Genomic DNA, 14,379 nt, shown 5'->3' with positions numbered 1-14,379 from the left:
AATAAGCATATAAACAATATTTTTTAAAGGGCTTAAAACTTTTAAATATTGATATTCAAGAGAGTCTTGGTTGTACTTGCACAAGAAACATTAAATGTTAGCTTATGGGTGCAGCAAGCAACTGGGAAGGCAAAAGGCATGATGACCTTATTGCAAAGGGATTGGAGGACACAATAGCGCGAGAGAAAGGCGCAGATAAAACAGCACGAGAGCAGCAGAGTAGATAAAACAGAACGAGAGGAGGGAGCAGATCAAACAGTGCGAGAGCGGCGGAGCAAATAAAACCACAAGAGGGAGCAGATAAAACTTCTGGTGGTCCCCCAGAGCAGAACCAGGAGGCAGTGCGAGAGGAGCGGTGGCCTTGGTAAGATTTAAAAGGAGCAGGAGCTGAGAGCCAGAGCGGAGATTTAAAAAGAGTGGGAGCTGAGAGTGCGAAGATTTAAAAAGAGCGGGAGCTGAGAGTCAGAGCGGAGATTTAAAAAGAGCGGGAGCTGGACTTGGGGCTGAAAGCAGCATGAGAACAGAGCGAGAGTCCCGGGGAGACTGGGGGCTGAAAGTGGCGCGAGGATGTCACGATTCAAAAAGGGATGCAATGCAGGGGAGGCAGTTGATTGGTAAGTAGGGTCAGGTGAGTACTTCTAATTTTTCTCCTAATTAAACTGCTGCAGTGCATTAGCTTAATCACAAAAAGTTGAGGACTTTGGACTGCAGTGGGAGTGTTTGGAGTGGAATAAGGCCCTTAGCATAATTAGCATCCTATAAAGGGAGTAACTAACGAGTTTAAAGGGAAGTCATGGCAGCAGAGCTCGCACCCGTGATATGCTCCTCCTGCACCATGTGGGAAGTCATGGACACTTCCAGTGTCCCTGGCGACCATGTGTGCAGGAAATGTGTCCAGCTGCAGCTACTGGCTAACCGCATTTTGGAGCTGCAGATGGATTCATTGTGGAGCATCCACGCTGCTGAGATTATCGTGGACAGCACGTGATCACACCGCAGGTAAAAATAAACAGGCAGAAAGGGGGTGGCTGACCACCAAGCAGAGTAGAGGAAGGCAGGTATTGCAGGAGTCCCCTGTGGCTGTCCCCCTCCCTAACAGATATACCGTTTTGGATACTGTTGGGGAGACAACTTCTCAAGGGAAAGCAGCAGGAGCCAAGCCCATGGCACCACGGGTGGCTCTGCTGCACAAGAGGAGAGGGAGAAGAGTGGCAGGGCTATAGTGATAGGAGATTCAATAGTAATGGGAACAGATGGGCATTTCTGTGGCCGCAAAAGAGATTCCAGGATGGTATGTTGTCTCCCTGGTGCCAAGGTCAAGGATGTCTCGGAGAGGCTGCAGAGCATCCTGAAAGGGAAGGGTGAACAGCCAGAGGTCACGGTACATATTGGTAACGACGACATAGGCAAAGAAAAGGGATGAGGCCCTACAGGCTGAATATAGGGAGTTAAATAGAGAAATAGGGAAAGGAGGTGGGGTAGATTGTTAGTAAAGGAGGAAATCAATGCTATGGCGAGGAAGGATATTGGTTCGGAAAATCATGATGCGGAATCTGTTTGGGTGGAGATAAGAAATACCAAAGGGCAGAAAACATTGATGGGGGTCATCTATAGGCCCCCAAACAGTAATGGAGATGTAAGGGAAGGCATTAAGTAGGAAATTAGAGACGCATGCAGTAAGTGTACAACTGTAATCATGGGTGACTTTAATCTACATATAGATTGGACAAACCAAGCTAGCATTAATACTATGGAGGAGGATTTGCTGGAGTGTGTACATAATGGTTTTTTAGACAATATGTTGAGGGACCAACTAGAGAGCAGGCTATCCTAGACTGGGATTGTGCAATGAGAAAGGATTAATTAACAATCTTGGGGAAGAGCGACCATAAAATGATAGAATTGTTCATTAGGATGGAGAGTGAAGAAGTTGAATCCGAAACTAGGGTCCTGAATCTAAATAAAGGGAACTACGAGGGTATGAAGCACGAGTTGGCAATGATGGATTGGGGAACCTTAGTAAAAGGGTTGACAGTGGATCGGCAATGTCTTAATATTTAAGGAACGTATGCATGAATTACAACAATTATTCATTTCTGTCTGGTGCAAAAGTAAAGCAGGAAAGGTGACTCAACCATGACTTACAAAATAAATTAGGGATAGTATTAGATCCAAAGAGGAGACATATAAAATTGCCAGAAAAAGCAGCAAGCCTGAGGATTGGGAGCAGTTTAGAATTCAGCAAAAGTGGACAAAAAGATTGATAAAGAAGGGGAAAATGGAGCATGAGAGTAAACTTGCAAGGAACATAAAAACTGACTGTAAAAGCTTCTATAAATATGTGAAGAGAAAAATATTAGCAAAGACAAACGTAGGTCCCTTACAGTCAGAAAAGGGGGAAATTATAATGCGGAACAAAGAAATGGCAGAAGAATTGAACACATATTTTGGTTCTGTCTTCACAAAAGAGGACACAAATAATTTCCCAGAAATAATAGTGAGCCAAGAGTCTAGTGAGAGGGAGGAATTGAAGAAAATCAGTATTAATTTAAAAAATGGTGTGAGAGAAATTAATGGGGCTAAAGGCTGAAAAATCCCCAGGGCCTGATAATCTACATCCCAGAGTTCCAAAGGAAGTGGCCCTGGAAATATTGGATGCATTGGTGGTCATCTTCCAAAATTCTATAGACTCTGGAGCCATTCCTACAGATTGGAGGGTGGCAAATGTAACTCCACTATTTAAAAAAGGAGGGAGAGGAAAAAACAGAGAATTACAGACCAGTTAACCTAACATCAGTAGTGGGGAAAATGCTAGAGCCTATCATAAAAGACATGGTAACAGAACACTTAGAAAGCATTAATGGGATTAGACAAAGTCAGCATGGGTTTATGAAAGGGAAATCATGCTTAACCAATCTATTGGAGATTTTTGAAGATGTAACTCTTAGAATAGATAAGGGAGAACCATTGGATGCAGTGTATTTGGGTTTCAAGAAGGCTTTTGATAAGGTCCCACATCAGAGGCTAGTGGGCAAAATTAAAGCACATGGGATTGGGGTAATATACTGGCATGGATTGAGAATTGGTTGACAGACTGGAAACAAGAGAGTCAGGATAAATGAGTCTTTTTCCGAGTGGTAAATGGTGACTAGTGATGTACTGCAGGGATCAGTGCTTGGGTCCCAGCTATTCACGATATATATCAATGACTTGGATGAGGGAACCAAATGCAATATTTCCAAGTTTGCTGACGAAACAAAACTGGGCGGGGTTGTGAGGAGGATGCAAGGAGGCTTCAGGGCGATTTAGACAAGTTGTGTATGTGGGCAAACACATGGCAGGTGCAGTATAACGTGGATAAATGTGAAGTTATACGCTTCAGTGTGAAAAACAGAAAGGCAGAGTATTATTTAAATGGTAATATATTGGGAAATGTGGATGTACAAAGGGATCTGTGTGTCCTTGTACACCAGTCAATGAAAGTAAATAGGCAGGTGCAACAAGCAATTTGGAAGGCAAAAGGTATGTTGGCCTTCATTGCAAGAGGGTTTGAGTTCAGAAGTAGGGATGTCTTACTGCAGTTATACAGGGCCATGGTGAGACCAGACCTGGAGTATTATGTGCAGTTTTTGTCTCCCTGCCTAAGAAAGGATATACTTGTCATGGAGGGAGTGCAGTGAAGGTTCACTAAGCTGATACCGGAGATGGCAGGACCGTTGTATGAGGAAAGATTGGTTCGACTAGGCCTGTATTCCCTAGAATTTAGAAGAATAAAAGGGGATCTGATTGAAACGTATAAAATTCAAACAATGCTAGACAGACTGGATGAAGGGAAGATGTTTCCCCTGGTTGGGGAGTCTAGAACCGGGGCCACAGTCTCAGGATACGGGGCAGGCCATTTAGGACCGAGATGAGGAAATATGTCTTCACTCAGATGCTGGTCAACCTGTGGAATTTTCTACACAGAAAGCTGTGGAGGCCGGGCCACTGAGTATATTCAAGAAAGAAATTGATAAATTTTTGGATATTAGGGGCATCAAGGGGTATGGAGAGAAAGCAGGAATATGGCATTGAGGATCAGCCGTGTTCATATTGAATGGCGGAGCAGGCTCGAAGGGCCGAATGGCCTACTCCTCCTAGCTTCTATGAGTACAAGAATAAGCAAGTCTTGCTACGATTAAGTAGGGTTTTGGTGAAACCACACCTGGAGCACTCTGCAGCTTTGCTCTCTGTATCTAAGGAAGGATGTACTTGCATTGGAGACATTACAGCAAAGTTTCGTTACGTTGGTTTGTGGGTTAAGAGAGTTGGCCCATGATGAGAGGCTGAATAAATTGGGCCAATAGAGTCTGGAGTTTGGAAGAATGAGAGATGATATTGAAACATACAAGATTCTGAAAGGGCTTGACCTTCCCCTGGCTGAGGAATCTAGAACATGGGGCACAGTCTCAGGATTATAGGTTGATTATTTGGGACAGAGATCAGGAGAAATACCTTCACTCAGAGGGTTGTGAATCTTTGGAATTCTCTACCCCAGAGGGCCGTGGATGCTCTATCTTTGAGTATATTCAAGGCTGAGATTGATTTTTGGTCTCACTGGGATTCAAGGGAGAAACGGAGCGGGCAGGAAAGTGGAGTTAAGACAGAAGATCAGCCATGGTCGTATTGAATGCCAGAGCATGCTCGGGGTGACTTGATCATAAAATATCACTTTCTGCTCCAAAGTGATTCTGTTTCTAGACCAAGATAGCTGTATTCAATTAGCAACTAGTCCACAGCAAGGGTGCCTCTACAGGATGCTGTTTACATTTACTCGTTTGTCTCCATGGGTCTGGTAATTTCCAAACTCCATGCAACATAAGTCATATCCCTTCTCTGTTGCTCAGCAGAGAAACTTTAAAAGAACTGTTAAATAGAATCAAATCACAAACCTAGACAGGCATATGGTAGCAGGAGTAGGCAGTATGGCCCCTCAAGCCTGCTGTACCATTCAGTGAGATCACAGCTGATCTGCTACCTCAACTCCTCCTTCCTACCTTAAACCCACTATCCTTGATTCCCTTAGTGCCAAAAAAAATCTGTTTATCTCAGCCTTAAATATAATCAGCAACTGAGCATCCATAGCCATCCACAATAGAGAATCCCAGAGATTCACAATCCGCAGAGTGAAGGAATTTCTCCTGCACTCAGTTCTAAATGGCTGACTCCGGCCCTGAGTCTAGGACCTTTAGCCAAGGGCAACAGCCTTTCAGCATCTACCCTGTCGACCTTCTCAAGAATTTTATAAGTTTCAATGAAATCTCCCCCTCATTCTTCTAAATGGTAGAGAATATAGGCCCATTCTGCTCGATTTCTCCTCGTAGGACAGCCCTCTCATCCCAGGAATCAATCTAGCGAACCTTTGTTCTACCTCCTAAGGCAAGTATAACAACAGATTGCATTCACGTAGTCTTTAACATAGTAAAATGCCCCAAAGTGCTTCACAGGAGTGTTATCTAACAAAATTTGACAATTATCTTCCCTTGGGTAAGGATAATGGATGCACTGGTAGTAATCTTCCAAGAATCCTTAGATTCTGGAGAAGTTCCAGAGGATTGGAAAACTGCCAATGCCTTATTGAAAAAGGGAGGGAGACAAAAAACAGATAACTTTAGGCCAGTTAGCTTAATATCTGCCATTTAGAGACTATTATAAAGGATGGCATAACGGAGCATTTAGAAATACATAATCTAGTCAAGCAAAATCAGCATAGCTTCATGAATGAGAAATCATGCCTGAAAAATTTATTAGAATTCTTTGAGGAGGAATAGATAAAGGGGAACCAGTAGATGTAATATATTTGGATTTCCAAAAGGCATTTGGATTTCCAAAAGACATTGTGCATAAGGCTACTTAATAAGTTAAGAGCCCATAGTGCTGGGGGTAGTATATTAGCATGGATAGATGATTGGCTAACTAATAGGAGACAGAACTGGGATAAGGGGGGCATATTCAGATGGCAATCTGTAACTAGTGGAGTACCACAGGGATCAGTGCTGGGGCCAGAATTATTTACAATATATATTAATGACTTGGGAGAGGGAAGTGAGTATACTATTGTCAAGTTTGCGGATGACACAAAAATAGGTGGGAAGGCAAGTGGTGAGGATGGCACAAAAAGTCTACAGAGGGATATGGACAGGTTAAGTGAGTGGGCAAAAACTTGGCAGATGGAATATAATGTGGGAAAATGTGAGGTTATGCAATTTGGCAAGAAGAATAGAGGAGCTGAATATTATTTAAATGGAGAAAGACTGCAGAAAGCTGCAGCACAGAGGGGTTTGGGGGTCCTCGTGCACGAATCCCAAAAAGCTAGCATACAAGTTCAGCAGGTAATGGGGAAGGCAAATGGAATGTTGGCCTGATTTCAAAGGGAATGGAGTATAAAAATAGGGAAGTCTTGCTAAAACTATACAAGGCACTAGTTAGACCATACCTAGAATACTGTGAACGGTTTTGGTCCCCTTATCCAAGGAGATATACTGGCATTGGAGGCAGTCCAGAGAAGATTCACTCGGTTGATCCTGGATATGGAGGGATTTTCTTATGAGTAGAGGCTGAATAGGTTGGGCCTGTACTCATTGGAGTTTAGAAGAATGACAGGCGACCTTATTGAAACTTATAACATTCTTAAGGGACTTGACAGGGTAGATGCTGAGAGGTTGTTTCCCCTTGTGGGAGAGCCTAGGACCAGAGGGCATAATCTCAGAGATGGGGTTGCCCATTTAAGACAGAGATGAGGTGGAATTCTTTCTGAGGGTATAAATCTGTGGAATTCTTTACCACAGAGGGCTGTAGAGACTGGGTCGTTAAGCATATTCAAGGCTGAGTTAGACAGATTTTTAATCAGTAAGTGAATCAAGGGTTATGGGAAAAATGCAGGAAAGTGGAGTTAAGGATTATCAGATCAGCCATGATCTCATTGAATGGTGAAGCAGACTCAATGGGCTGAATGGCCTACTTCTCCTCCCACGTCTTATGGTCTCATGGAGACCAAAACTGCACACTGCTCGCCAAAGCACTGTATAATTTCAGCAAGACTCCCTTACTCCAACCTACTTCCAATAAAGGCCACTGTAATTTGCTTTCCTAATTGCTTATTGTACCTGCATGTTAACTTATTGTGATTTTTGCACAGAGGCTCCCAAAGCCCTTTGAATATCAACATTTACTTGTTGCTTAGCTTTTAAAAGTATTCTGCTTTTCTGTTCTCCCTACCAATTTTCACATTTCCCCACATTATACTCCACCTGCCACCTTCTTGCCTGCTCACTCACACTTATCTGTAGCTCTTTGCTGCCTCCTTGTTTCCTCACAGCTTACTTTCCCACCCATCTTTGCATTATCAAGCAAACCTGGATACATTATAAAAACAAAAAGCTAAAAGCTACTGCGGATGCTGGAAATCCAAAACAAAAACAGAATTACCTGGAAAAACTCAGCAGGTCTGGCAGCATCGGCGGAGAAGAAATCAGTTAACGTTTCGAGCCTAGTTCTGCCGAAGGGCCATGAAGGCTCGAAACGTTAACTGATTTCTTCTCCGCCGATGCTGCCAGACCTGCTGAGTTTTTCCAGGTAATTCTGTTTTTGTTCTGGATACATTATACTCTGTCCCCTCACCTAAGTCATTGATATAGATTATTAATAGCTGAAATCCAAGTATTGATCCTTGCAGTGCCCCACTAATTACAACCTGCTAACCAGAAAATAACCCGTTTATTCCTACTCTGTTTTCTGTCCGTTGACCAATGCTCACTGCATGCTAATATACCAACCCCAACCCAATGAGTCCCAATTCTGTGTAACAACCTCTTGAGTTGCAACTTTTCAAATGCCTTTTGGCCTCCCTTATTTACCCTGCTAATTACACACACTTTAAAAACTCTAATAGATTAAACACAATTTCCCTTTCATAAAATTGTTTTGACTCTACTGAATCATATTATGATTTTCTAAGTGCTGTGTTATCACATCCTTCATGATAGATTCTCACATTTTTCCTACTACTGATGTCAAACCAACTCGACTATAATTCCCTGTTTACTTTCTCCCTCCTTTCTTAAATAGCAGGATTACATTTGCTACCTTCTAATCCAGGGGACTGTTCTGGAAAGCAAATACACCCATTATCTCTGTAGTTCCCACTTTTAAAACCCTTGGATGTAGATCCAGGGGATTTGTTGCTTTTAGTCCTATTAATTTTTCAGTACTCTTTCTTTCTTTACTGATATTAATTGATTTTAATTCGTTACTCTCATTAGACTCTTGATTTCTCCACTATTTCTGGTATGTTTTTTCTGCCTTTTGCTGTGAATACATTTAACCAAAATGGATTCTGAGTCTCAAATATCTTTGGTCCAGGAGAAGACGCAAATCGATGCAAAGGAGATAGAGCCCCATGTAAGATTTTAGGTGTGAATTTTGATTTGTAGTACATTCTGGTTTCTCATCTCGCCCTTTCTGCCTTGTTGATCAGTATGGCACTAAAATCTGACCTCTGAGTCATAAAGTTGTGGGCACAAGTGCAGTTGTGAAAGATCCTATGACACTATTTTGGCAAAGAGTAGGGAAGTTCTCCCCTGTGCCTTGGACAATATTTATCCCTCGGTCAACACTGAAAACAGATTATCTGATCATCATTGCATTGCTTTTTCTGGGTCTTTGCTGTGCTCAACAGTGACTGCACTTCAAAAAGTATTGAATTGGCGGTAAAGTATTTAGGGCATCCTAAGATTGTGAAAGGTGTTATATAAATGCAAGTTTTATTTAAATAGAGCTATATTTTGATGGTGCTAGTTAATAGATGCTAATTGAATTATGATTTCCATTTGTTGTATATTCCTAAAATTTGCAAGATAATGTACAGGGCTTTTAGCTTTAATTTCTGAGTTCTACTCTTGTTATCATTTTATCCCTGTGATCCCTATCTCATTCTAAAATCTCAATGTATGGCTGGTGTGTTTGAAGAATACATCATGTTAACTAGTGTATCTATTGGTACAGGTGGTAAATGTCGCTAGTTTAAGAATATTGTCATGTAAAAGTCTCAGCCTCCTAATTCTTGTTAACATGGTGTGGATAATACTTCAAAGTTTAGGGATTTTGCCATCGTGGGTTACTATTGTTTTGTTATTTTTTCCCCCCTCTATCTGATGGGATATTGTCAGTTCCTTCATCTTGTCTCAGTTTGTAAAGTGACAAAAAAATGGAAGCTTGCAAGACTAAAGTGTAAATTATACTGTGGTTCAGCATTTGAAACCAAAAATAATTAATTCTGGAGTGACTGATTCTGGACTGGTATGTATTTAGAATAAATTATTTTTGTCTTCAAATACTGAATCATGTTAAGCTTCAAAATGCTAGAAGGTGGCGAAGAGAAGCATCAGTTTGAGGATTCATAAAGTTTCAGAGGATGAAGTGAGCTGTTATGGAGCAATATTAATTCCTAGTAGAGGAGGGACTTTACAAACTTTCCGGTTGCTGTGATGTTGGGTATAATTTCCTCTTAAGTAATGACAAGTTCATGTCCCATTGTATTCCCACTAACTACTTTCAGCTGTTATAGGCAAGACCATGAGGTTTCAGTTTTCAGCAAAAAGACAACCAAACTTGGAAATTTGATCCCAAAAAAAGCTGTAAAAATCCTGAAATACAATATAATAAAAAAGGAAATTCATATCCATTTGACTTGAATCAGTGGCCTTAGGAGAAAAGCGTACAGATTGCAAGGGGTATTGGAAACCAAGATACTTGAAATAGAACAAAAACAGAAATACCTGGAAAAATCCGTTCTGTTGAAGGGTCATGAGGACTCGAAACGTCAACTTTGCTCTTCTCCGCCGATGCTGCCAGACCTGCTGAGTTTTTCCAGGTATTTCTGTTTTTGTTTTGGATTTCCAGCATCCGCAGTTTTTTGTTTTTATATTTTTATATTTGAAATGGAGTTCGGCGTTAGATTGGAAGAGTTAAGGTGCTGGTATTTCTTGGTTATCACTAGGAACAGGTGTAAGCCGTTCAGCTCCTCGAGGCTATTCCTGAATTATCATTTGTGCTTGCTGCTATGGTCACTTTTGTTTTACAAAAAACCTCTATTCTTAGTAAAGTTTGACGACTTTTCAGAATTCCCGCAGCATTGTCATAGCTCACGGTTTTGGTGTGTTTATGTTTCAGTCACCAGATTTATTATAATTTTGGATTCTTTTTTGTCTTTCAGGTAATTCTTCTTTTCTGGATGGGTATCGGCATGTACCCGCTAAGGTAAATTTGGATTATTGGGAAGGAAGATTCTGCTGCTACATGTGGGGCAAACAGGAAATTTTCCCCCTGAATGTCCTGTGTATATTTAAATATGCCTGTCTATCTTTTCGGCCTGGAATATTATATTCAATCAAGCTAGGTCACTACTGAAACTGATGGGTAAACATCAGGTAATGGTCACCGTTAATTAATTATCTTCAATTGATTTTTGTTTTTGCTTTCATAATTCAATTGCTGTAGGCCAGTAGATATTCAGAATTAATCAGTGTGTAATATTGATACTTGGAAATTAATTCCTCTATATTCTGTAATTCAGAATTAGAGAATTTTTATTAATATAGCACCTTTCACATCCTCAGGTCATCGCAAGGTGCTTGACAACTAATCAAATACTTTTGGATTTCCTTATTATGTCGCATGGTTAGCAAATACAGCAGACGATTTACACAGAGCAAACTCCCACAAATATCAATGAGACAAAGAAAAGTGATAATGAATGCAAAAAAGCAGAAGTTAATTCTACAGTTATATAAGCTACAGTTACACCTCATCTGGAGCAGTGTTCAGCTCTGGGCACCACACCTTTGGAAGGACATATTGGACTTGCAAGAGGTTCAGTGCAGATTCAGCAGAATAATAGCATGGTGATAAAGCTTAAATTATGAGGACAATTTGCATTGTCTATGCTTGTGTACTCCCTTGAGTTTAGAAGATGAGAGATGATCTGATTAGGATGTTTAAAATGATTATAGCATTTGATCGGGTAGGTTGAGAGAAATTATTTCTTGTGGTGAGGGAGTCCAAATCAAGCCTTAGAATTAGAGCTAGGCTGTTCAAGGATGCTGTCAAAAAGTACATCTACACACAAAGGATAGTGGAAATCTGGAACACTCTTCCCATCCCCCCAACCCCTACCAGCCTAACCCACTCTCCAAAACAAAAAGTTATTGCGGCTAATTGAAAATTTGAGAACCGGGTTGATAGATGTTTGGTAGGCCAGGTTAGTAAGGGTTACCGAAATGAAGTTAATGTGGAAAAGGCTCGAGGGGCTGATTGGGCTATTCCTATGTTCCTAAGCATTCCATGCTTCAGCACACTCTGCATAACAAAATTTCTCTTGATCTTATTGTTTCAGTGGCTCCTCATCACTGACTCCCAAAGAACAAAGTCTTTCCCTATTCACCCTGTCAAAACCCTTCATACTTTAAAAAAATCAAGTCTCCTTGTGGCTAGTCTATGTTGTATTCACGAAATATCCATGTTGTTCAGAGGAGAGCTACGATTTAAAAGGGCAAAGACAGCCTCCATCAAGCAACACTGTCACATTTTTGCCATACACAGTCACATTCCCATCTCATCATCTGTGATACTGCAAGAGACCTCTCAGCAGCTGGTGTTGAATATGCCAGATGTGGAGAAACCTCAGGCCCCACTATAATTGCTAGGTGGTATCATCTGATGGATTGCCTTGCTATTGACTAATACTGGAATATGATTACATTGACACTACTGGTTTGAACTGGCAAGTCAGGCTATTGACCAAGATATCGGATCTATTATTCTTTGAATAACCTGTTGTAAACTACACCAGTGGCTCACTCACTGGTTATATTTGAGGCCAATATTTCAGGTCAATCACCTTTTGTCAGACCTGTCATTCCATGCATGCTACCTGACCTGACCAGCGTTTCTCGCATTTTCTATTTTGCTTTCAGATTTTCAGCAATCCCAGTATTTCACTTTTTATCATAATTGCGATATCCCTAATGTCAGCTTTGTCTCAGTGGTAGCCCTGTGCCTCTTGAGACAGAAATCCCACTCCAGGTATTTGAGCACATTATCCATTATCAGACTGGGACTCCAATGCAGTACTGAGGGAGGGCTGTATGATCTTTCAGATTTGATATTAAACCAAGACTGTCTGCTCCCTAAGGTGGATATAAAAGATCCCATAGCATTATTTGAAGAAGAGCTGGGGAGCTTTCCCTGGTGTCCTGGCCGATATTTAGCCCTCAACTATCACTAGTACTCAACAATCACTAAAACAGATCTGGTCATTTGTCTCGTTGCTGTTTGTGGGGCTTTACTGTGTGAAAATTAGTTGATGTATTTCCCTACATTGCAGCAGTTACTTTACATTGAAAGTACTTCATTGGCTGTAAAGCACTTTGCAATATTCTTGGGTTGTGATAAGTGTGATATAAATGCAACTCTTTTTTTTCTTTTTTCTTTCTTTAACTGGCAATGGTATAGCCCAGGGTACAAATCCTGAATGTGCTTTCCCCAACCAATCAACTAACTTTTGTTTTTAATCTATCGCTCAACGCCTGCTCCGTCGGGCTCTACTTGCTCATCCAGCAGGCATCACAGCTCCCAGGCTGTGGCAAAGATGGCAACTGCTAATTGAGCACTACCCAACTGCCAGTCCAGCATTAGGCTGCAAAGATGTTACAAATGAACTTTCACACTAATAATTGCAAAGTATCACTCACAAATAGAAAATGTGGAACATAACTGGAATTGATTTAGAAAGAGGCACAGCTGATATTATTGCTGAGTCACTTCTAATACGCAGATAGTGCAGTGAAGAAGCAGTTAGGAAAAGGAAGTATAGCAAAATGGTGAATGGACTGTATAAATAGAAAGTGAGATACAAATCTGCAGAATTGTAATTGTTTTGCCAAGGGTATTGAAGGATCTTAGGAATATTCCAGCCTGGAAAAGCCTTCCTCTATTTGCCAATCTAAGTGTCTAGGAAGTATTCCATGATACCTCTTGCACCCTTCTGTCACATTTTTTTCCTAGATATTTATCCATCTCTCTCTCTCTCTCTCTCTACCTCTCTCTCTCTCATACAATAAGCCACCATGCCCCCCCACCCCATGGCATTGATTTCAAACATTTAGCACCATCAGCCTAAAGAACTTTAATCTAAATTGCCTTTTCACCTTCCCTCATCTAAGTTAGAAGCTGTGCCCTCTTGTTGCAAAATCTGCAATGATAACACATTAGGGGTGAATTTCCTCAAACCTTCTCTCACTGTGATAGCTTAACGGCAATGGAAACCCTCGTTGCACACTTTCCACCACAAAGGTGGTGCAGCAGAAAAAGGTCGAAGGAAATTTATCCCATTGACATTAATCTTGCCTGTACCCTTTAGGCTACTCCTGAACCTTCTCTTCAGTGTAAGCATTCCCAGCTTCTTAGAACTTGGGGTGGCTAATCCCAGCTGCCAAGTTAGTTCTCCTTCTCTGCACCTTTGAGTTACTCAAAACAGTACCCAGTGCTTCTAGTTGAAGCTGGTCTGTGCTCTGTACAAATTTCCACCGCCTGAGATTTGTGCTCTTTTGCTTTAACTGCCAACCCAACACCCTGTTTGGTATCTCCTGCCGCAGCCCATTGTATTGATGGCTTCAGAAATCAATCCACCAGTGTCCCACATCATTCTCCTGTTTCATGTCACATTGATCAATACCATTTAGATGATATTGATATATTATCCGTTCCAAAACTTTGCATTCATGCACATTAAATGCCATCTGCCATTCCTCAGCCCAGCTCCCTATTCTAACCAGACCCTTCTGCATTTGCCCAGCCTGCTGTTTGCAGTCCCTCCCAGTTTGGTATCATCTTCAAACTGAAGTGTTTAGTTTCTATCTCTGTTTTCAACCATTTTATGTATACGGCAAGCAATATCTTAGGCACCTCCTTTATTGCAATGCAGCTCGCTGTGCTTTAGCCAATTATCAGTCCATTATCAGAGCAATCTAAGATGCTTTCACATTGTCTATATATGTGGAGCCTAGGAGACCATTTGTCAAAGTAATGGCTTTTCCTACCTGTAATGTCAGCAATGTACCTATGACCATGAATTTCGCTATGCATTTTCCCAGGTGGGACTTTCCGTTTAGAAAACTTCCCAAAACATACTGCTTCACCCTTCTCTGTGAAGAAGAATTATCTTCAATACCCACCTATCTGCCCATTCAACTAAACCTGCCTGTTTCCTTTTGTGTTCATCCTCACACATTGCCATGCCCTTTAATTTGGTATGATCAGCAAATGTTATTCCTCCTGTGTTAT

At 41.2% G+C, this 14,379-nt stretch overlaps 1 protein-coding gene across 3 annotated transcripts in view; it reads left to right on the top strand.

The window, feature by feature from the left end:
* LOC144689491 (uronyl 2-sulfotransferase-like) overlaps window positions 1-14,379 on the top strand; it is a 98,149-nt gene that overhangs the window by 8,686 nt on the left and 75,084 nt on the right. For 2 of the 3 annotated variants that reach the window (XM_078556617.1, XM_078556618.1), the window contains one exon: window positions 10,253-10,296. In XM_078556617.1, coding sequence (XP_078412743.1) covers window positions 10,253-10,296 — 44 coding nt within the window. Of the gene's footprint in view, window positions 1-10,252; window positions 10,297-10,319; window positions 10,467-14,379 lie in introns of those variants that run through there. The other variant, XM_078556619.1, reaches the window with a different exon arrangement.

This window comes from Cetorhinus maximus, chromosome 14 (genome assembly GCF_964194155.1).
Source record: "Cetorhinus maximus chromosome 14, sCetMax3.hap1.1, whole genome shotgun sequence".
Lineage (NCBI taxonomy): Eukaryota > Metazoa > Chordata > Chondrichthyes > Lamniformes > Cetorhinidae > Cetorhinus > Cetorhinus maximus.
This window is presented reverse-complemented; position numbering and strand designations above follow the sequence as displayed.